At 48.1% G+C, this 7755-nt stretch overlaps 1 protein-coding gene across 1 annotated transcript in view; it reads left to right on the top strand.

The window, feature by feature from the left end:
* The first annotated feature begins 1329 nt into the window (after positions 1-1329).
* Parp14 (poly(ADP-ribose) polymerase family member 14) overlaps positions 1330-7755 on the top strand; it is a 51013-nt gene continuing 44587 nt past the window's right edge. The window contains exons 1-3 of the mRNA XM_023702224.1: positions 1330-1846; positions 6490-6620; positions 7589-7622. Of these exons, the coding sequence (XP_023557992.1) occupies positions 1660-1846; positions 6490-6620; positions 7589-7622 (352 nt within the window). The 5' untranslated portion in view covers positions 1330-1659. The remainder of the gene's footprint in view (positions 1847-6489; positions 6621-7588; positions 7623-7755) is intronic.

Raw genomic sequence — 7755 nt, 5'->3', positions numbered from 1 at the left:
CTCATAGATCAGAAACAAAAGCCCCAGGAAACTCTTTGGCCCAGCTCTGGTTCTCTTCATCCTGACGTTCAGTTTCATCTTGATCAAGAGACGCTGTGCAATGTGCTTCTCTGCAGAGTGCAGCTCTGATGTTGGCGGGTCCTAGAGGACGGGACCCCTGACCCAGAGACATGGACTCTCTCTGGTCAGTGGGCACTGAGAAGGAGCGGCTGCCGGTGCCCAGGGAAAGTGTCTGGTTCCCAGTGCCACCAGGAAGCCTTTCCACCATCTCCTATCAGTGTTTGATCTTCACTCTTCCTACCAGCTTATACACATGCTTAAGACTTTCCTAGCTTAAAAATATTTAGGGTCGGTGCCCTGCCCCTTAGCTCAGATTTTTAAGTGGCTGCTTCAACAAAGCAGTCAGGCTCAGGTTGTTGTGGTTCGATCCCCACAAGCCAAGCCAGACAAACCTGCCCTGAAGGCACTGGGAGAAAAAAAAAATTAGGGTCAGCAAAGCCAAAAATAACACGTCTAGATCCTATAGCCAACTAGCTACCGCCCACCTCCTTCCTCTTCACGTTCACGCTCTGGGGAGAGCTTGCCTCCGCTTCCTTCCTTCCTCTTCCCATCCGTCTTGGGAGACCAGGCTGCTTGGGACGCAGAGGATGATGGACGCTGCTGTTGTTGGTAACATTCCAGCACTTGCACCTCCCTCTGACCGGAAACACTTTTATCATGGGTGGGGCTACAGTCTCAGCTTCTCATTCACCTGTCTGGCCACCCGGGGCTGCCCATCGAGGATGATACCGCCTTTTACCCACTTACTCGAGCCACCCACTGAAGACCACGGAGTCGTCTTCTGGCTTTTCCTTCTCTCCAGCTCAGCAAGCCCTGCCTTGACCATCTGAGCGCTGTCGCTCTGCTATAGCCACCTGCAGCACATTTATCCCAGAATGCCTTTCTAGAGTCCCCTCCTGTGCCCCCCACAGCTGCTGTGCTCAGTGGAGGCAGGGACTGTGTCCTTCCACACGGCTCCTCCTAAACATGCCACAATATCTGGGAGTGTGTCGTTTATCCCATTTCTAGACACCTAATATTGACAGATCTGGAAACAGAACTCAAAAGGGAAGACAGCAAGGTATGATTGTGCTAAGGTACCAACTACTGGTGATTGAAAGTAGCTTCAGGGGCCGGGAAGACGGCTCAGTAGAATAAGCGCTTCCCTGGCAAGCGCAAGGGCCTGAGTTTAACTCCAAATAAATAAATAAATAAATAAAATTTTTAAAAAAGTAGCTTCGAAATGAACTTCCTAAGAGGACCCCAGTTTGCTGGCCACCTTATTCCCTTGTAAAAAGTCGGCCTGTAGCCTTTTAAACAGGAACAATTCTCCGTCCACCGACCACCGTCCGGTGACCCGGGGCCGACGTCTGGGGACCGCGCGGGGCGCAAGTGGCAGGGACCCGAGGTCGGAGCGGCCTGAGCCATCCCCAGGCGTTCTCTGTCCTTGCTGCGACGGAGCAGAGGGTGTGGACTGGGGATGGTCTTCGGTCTGGGGGCGGCCCAGAGGAAGGCAGAAACTCCCGCTGTGACTGCTTTTCTAGGAAACGAAAGTGAAAGGGGTAGGGTTAACTTCCCGCAGGAGCCGCGGCCTCGCAGTCGGGGACGGCGGAGCCCAGGATGGCTGCGTCCCGCAACTTCTCGCTGCTGGTTGAGGGGTCCTGGGGCCCTGACCCTCCCAAGAACCTGGGCACCAAGCTGCAGCTGTACTTCCAGAGCGCCAAGCGATCCGGAGTCGGGAGCGAGTGTGAGGTCCGCAGAGACCCCACAAGCCCGGCGCGCTTCATAGTGTTCTTCTCCGAGGACGGTGAGGGGCGCACGGGGAGGGCGAGGAAGGGGCGACGGCTCTTTCTTCAGAGGAGATTCGGGTCCGGGCCGGCGGATGCAGGATCCGCCGGCGGCCGCGCCCGTGGTAGCGGTCCAGAGGTGGGGGGCCAGGAGGACTCGAGCGCACCCTGTGGTAGCGGTTCCTCTGTGCGCTGCGCTCAGGCGCGGTCCCGCGGGGCTGGAGGTGCGGGTCTCCCCCTCTTTCTAAATCCTCACCCCCCCCCGTTGCTGTTGTTGTTGTTGGGGGGGGGGCACTAAGAAAACTGAGGACTCCTAATAATTCCTCACGATTCCCAGAGATTCCCAAGGCTTCTTGACCGTCTGAGGTCACTTGGGGAGCTGTGGTGCTGTTCAACGTCAACTGGTGCGGGAGTAAGTAGGGTCCTCGCCGTGGCCTGCGCAGGGAGGGAAGGCCCTGTGCTGCAGATAACGACAGGCAGAGCCTACTGTTGCCTCCTCCTCGGCTCAGGGTGGCCCATAGAGTGGCAGCGGATAGTCCTCTGAGGTGATGGTGGGTGGGAGACTCTCCTGTCCCGAGTTTGAATAGCTAAGTTCTCGCTACTTTCCCTGTTCTGTTCCTACTCGGGAAGGGAGACTGGGGCACTCAGATTGAGCCTTCTGGGCTCCCAAAGGGCCTGGTCCCTCAGGATGCAGAGGAGTCCCATCCGTTTCTCAGTGCGTCTAGAAGCTTTTGGACCAAGAGAAGCTTTTGGGCCAGAGGAGAGGCAGGGCAGAATAGCCTTGCAGGGATCCAGCCGGGGGAAATGGGCAGAAAGAGGACATTCCGATAGGTCTGAAGAGAGTGAAAATGGAAGAGCCCTGGGGACTCTTTATTTATGGAAAACCAAGGACAGTGTCTTCCAAGGACTGCCTTCATCAGGAAGCTTTCAGAAAAAAAAGCTGGCTGAATCACTAAACTGTGGCCCAGTTGGCCACCTGCCCGATTCAATTCCAGCTGTCAACCTCAGGGTCCTACCTGCCCTGGGGATTTCTCTCTTGGGCTCCCACCAGCCTCTGATGCTCAGACTGTGGGCCTAGACCACCTGTCCCTGAACTCCCTGACCTGGGCAGCTGTGTTGGAGAGAGTCTTTCTGTGAATGTGAGCGGGTGGAAACCAGCCTTTCAGGTGACCCCAGCGCCTGAACTTGGAGAATCTTGTTGTCTGCTGATAGTACCAAATGAACAAAAATGGAAATAATTATGTAAAATGTCACAGCGTAAGAGTATAAGCAGCCACCTTGTGAGACTTTCTCACAGCTGCAGGCCCCTACCCCTCCTCCTCTGCCTCAGCCTGGCCCAGTGGTCACTTTTCCCTTATTTCTCAGCTCAAGTAACTGAAAACCTATGGACACTGTTTATAGTCAAAGTTCTTAGGGGGTGGAAAGTACCTTTTCAGTTTCAGTTTCCTTCTTGGGAACCACTGTTCAACTATGTCCTCATCAAGAGTTTGCTGATAGTGAGCAGCCAGTGCTGGCTGTCCTCCAAGCACTCTTGCCCTCCACCCCCACCCTCCACCCTCCACCCTCCATGCCAGGAAATGGCCTCAGCAGGTGCAGGCGCACAGCATAACATGACTTCAATTCATCCAAACCTCCAGCAGCCAAAGAGTAGAAATGAGTCTACCAGCGCTCCTGCGTAGAGCGCACCTAGCAAATAAGAAGGAATAGGAAGTGATATTTGGCTTTTATAGAGTTACCTGGATTTCTGAAAAATGATTATTCCCCCAAGTCTTCCTTTTCTTTCTCCTCCTCTTCCTCCTTTTCTTTTTTTCTGGGCTGAGGATGGAATCAGGGCCTCACCCATGTTAGGCAAGTGCTCTCACACCGAGCTATATATACCATCAGCCTCTGACCTAACATTTTAAACCACATTTAGGATGTGCACATTTTGTTATACTTTCTGGTCACAGTTTGGCTCCTACACCTTGGGTAAGGAAACCCATCTACTTAAATAAACTTATATATAGATGATCTGAGGTTGATGCAGGGGGCAAGCTTCCAGTGTGGGCAAGGGAAGGCAGAGTCCTGCTCTTTTCCGTCCCAGATTCACCTTCTCCCTGTTGGGTGGGGATCACTCAGACATTACTGCCTTTTCTCTCCTGAAATGTTTGTGTCTGTACACACTGTGTGCAGCTAGAGAAAGCACTGGCACATTCAGAGGCTGAGAGAGGACTCTGTCAATGTGTCTTAGCCACTTTTCTGTCGGTGGACACAATACCCAAATTCCAGTGGAAAGGAGGAGAGATTTATTATGGCTCATGCTTTCAGACAATGATCAGCTCACCCCAACAGGAACACAGTGGGGCCCTGTGGAGGGGAAGGGCTCACCCTAGGGCGTTCAGGAAGCAGAGGGAGAAGAGCTGCCCCACCTCACATTTAGCTGTGGATTCATCAGAATTATTATTATTATTAATTTATTATTCCTTATTAATAAATCAGTGAATATAATGTCCTTATGATCCAGTTACCTTCCAAACACAAGAATTCAGGGGATATTTTGGATTTGAACTGCAACATGAAGTCTGGGCAATAATAAAATGAATGTAATCCAAAGATGTGGGCCAGGGAGATAGCTCAGTAGAATAAGTGCCTGCCTGGCAATCTCAGGGTTCTGAGTTCAATCCCTGGTACTACCCTCAAAAGGGTTAAAATTTTTTTTTAAATGATAAAATAAATTACTAAAAAAAAAAAATCCAAAGATGCATGTGAGCAGATCATATGGCTTACAGAACAGTGTGTCCATGGGCTTCAGGGTTCCCCACTAGTCCGCTAGTCCTTGGGCCTCAGTCAGCTCAGCACAGATCTTTAGGAGTCCACGACTATAAAGGGAAGATTAGATTCTGGAGGCCCTTCCCAGACTGTCTCTGAGGCCTTTTGAGTGGTATCCGAGTGAAGTTCAGACTGGACCAAAGGGATCGGGTGACCCCTCTTGATGAGAGAGTCTGACATCATCAGGCCAGCTACACGAGAGCACAGCATTGTTGTCAGTGCTTGTCCCACAGCTGCAGCCAGGACCAGGAACACCAGGGCACTGGCAAATGTCACTTTCTCCTTGACTTCTTTACACCGACCATGCTGAGAGTGCCTCCTCCCTTAACTCCTTTCCTTTTCTCCATAGTCTGAGTGACGTTGATTTCCCTTTGCTCTCTCTGGCTGCTCTTTTGAATAACTTTCCACTCATGTTTGTATTCTTTTTTTTTTAATGTATTTGGTATAGGGTCTCACTATGCAGCTCAGACTCAAAGTGATCCTCTTGTTTTTAGCCTTCTCAGCACTGGAATTGTAGACCTGCACCACCACACCCAGACTTGGTGGTTGGCTCAGAGCACCACGGGGGGTTGGGACGTGGCTTGGCATGTGGGGTGGAAGATCAAACCCCAGTTCCTGCGCTCACCTAAGCAGGTGCTTAGTCTGCTGAGCTATCTCGCCCGCCCAATTATTCTTGATGGTACTGCAGAAAGTATTCACAGATTTTCTCCCTTTTGAGGGTGGAAACAGTCCAGAGAAGTTAAAGCACTTCCTTACAGTCTCTTTGCTAGTTTGTGGCAGAGTTAAAGGTCGGATTCAGGTCTCTGAACTTCTTTTGTCCACTGTTCAGTTTGTTCACTGGTACTCATTTCTTCATGTGCTAATTATTTTTATTTTTATTTATATCCTTCAAATCTCACTCTTCCTTTCTTTTCTACCTCCTTTGTTATCACATGGCAGGCCTTTATTATTAGAGACTAACAAATGAGCTAAAATAGCTTTCGACCTAGGCTCCTGGTCATTTTACTCATGGCCACCCGAATCCCTTCTGAAATTATGTCATGTCCCAGCACCCAGTCTGCCTGGCTCTCAGGAGAGTTGCCTTAATTATTTCATGTCAGTGTAGAATGAGTATCACAACTTTTTGATTGCCTGTGTGATAGGTACTGCACTAAATTCTTTATAATTTTTCAATTTCTTCTGAACTGGTACAAAACAATCTTTACTAACCTCATTAAGAGATGAGAAGACTGAGAGTTTGTAGCAAGGCTTAACTGTGTTTGTGTGTCAGCTTCCCATTTCTGTGACAAAATACCTGAGATAAGCAATTTTTAGAAAGGAAATAACTTGGCTCAACAGTTTTGGAGGGGTCAGCTTTGGATCACTGGCCTATTCCTTCTGGGTCCATGGCAAGGCTGTACATCCTGGTGGCAGTTGTTGAAAGAAGAAGCTCTCATCTCAGGATGGGAAGGGGAAAAGGGAAGAAGGAAGGTCTCCTTTCCCCTTTAAGGGCTGGCACCTGTGACCTGCCTTCTCCCTCCAGGCTCTGCCTCTTGAAGGTCCCACCACTTCCCATTGGCTCATAGACTGGTAGCTAACATTTCAGTGCTGGGCCCTTGGGGGTCACTCTGTGTCCAAACTCAGGCATGACTTATTTAAAAATATGTTGGAAGATAAACTACAATCCACATCTGTCACTGAGGTTTCCCTCTTTTTATTATATATAGTGTCTCTTAAAAGAATAGCTGAGCCATTGACCTAGGCCGAGGAAGCCCATGGAAATCATGGAATACTTGTATAGATGAAGGCTACTTGTCACTTAGCTGCTGCTTCTTCTTCCTTTTTTTTTTTTTTTTTTTTTTTTTTGACATTTCAGTTCAGCAGAAAGTCCTGCAAAAAACAAATCACGAGTTAATCTTGCCAGGAAAAGGAACATTCCAGTTAACTATCAAGCTGCCCACCACTCCAGATGAAGTCCCAGTCTCTAAGAAGAAAATTTCAAGAAATGTAAGTGAACTTGAGGGCATGCGGGGATCCAGCTGTTCTTCAAGGTGGGAATCTCAGCGAAGGAGATAAAGTAGGATGAGAGGCACGCATCAAAGTGCAGCTAGCAAAGTGGGTTATGTATGGGAGGGAGCAAGGACAGGGATGGAGCAGCACAGAATAATGAAGAACGAGGCATTTTTGTTTGATTTTAGACACTTGGGAAAGCAAGATGCAAGAGTTACAGTAATTTTGGCTTAGGACAGTGGTGGTGAACCTGTGGTATGTGTACCATCGTGGGCTGTTCCCATCGTTGAAAGTGCTGAGAGTTTTGCCGTTCCTCATTTGGGATACAAAATTTGGTGCCTATTGGCCTTGGAATTTTTATAATGTGGAACTTGCTGTTTTCTTTTTCTCTTTACATTATCTTGAGGGGACAGTGATTCATACTGCAGGTAATGTTTTCTTAATTGTAAAGGAGATTGGCAGATTATTGAGGATTAATTGAAATGACTACTTTGAAGACATGGAACCATTTTGCTTGTATAGTAAACAATAAATGTTAAATGGGGAAAATACCATGAGCTAAAGCTCTTTTTCTGATTTAGGTCTTTCCCTGTACCTTGGACACGTGGTGCAGAGCTAGATGCAGTGGTACAGGGTTGTAACCCCAGCATTTGAGGGGTTGAGATGGGAAGATTGTAATTTCCAGGCCAGCCTAGATTACTTAGGGAGATCCTGTCTTAAAACACAAAAATAAATTACTGCTTGGTGTAAATTTGGGATTTCTTTCATTTGTGTCTCATTTTCACTAATGATTATTGTGACTAGCAAGTGGCTATGCGATGACATGTGGACCTAATTCATGTAAGAGTCCCACTACTGGAGCTTTTCATTTTGGTTTCTATGTACCATATATATCCAAGTTTATTTTCTTAATGTTAAGAGATTATTAGCAGCATATTAATGTTACATTACTGTCTGGGTTTCAGGAATCCAAGATGAAAGAAGATGTCAAAGAACCAGGTAAAATGTCAGTTTAAATGGCTCTAACCTTTACCAGGCAGTTTTGTTTTTGTCAAAGAGGACAGTGGAGACCAATAAAATTAATTAATTTAAAAAGAAAAAGAAGAAAAAGGAAGAAGAAGAAGAAGAAGAA

The sequence above is a fragment of the Octodon degus genome, unplaced genomic scaffold (genome assembly GCF_000260255.1).
Source record: "Octodon degus isolate 3935 unplaced genomic scaffold, OctDeg1.0 scaffold00147, whole genome shotgun sequence".
Lineage (NCBI taxonomy): Eukaryota > Metazoa > Chordata > Mammalia > Rodentia > Octodontidae > Octodon > Octodon degus.
Note: the sequence above shows the minus strand (reverse complement) of the source record. Positions and strands in the feature narration are given on the sequence as shown.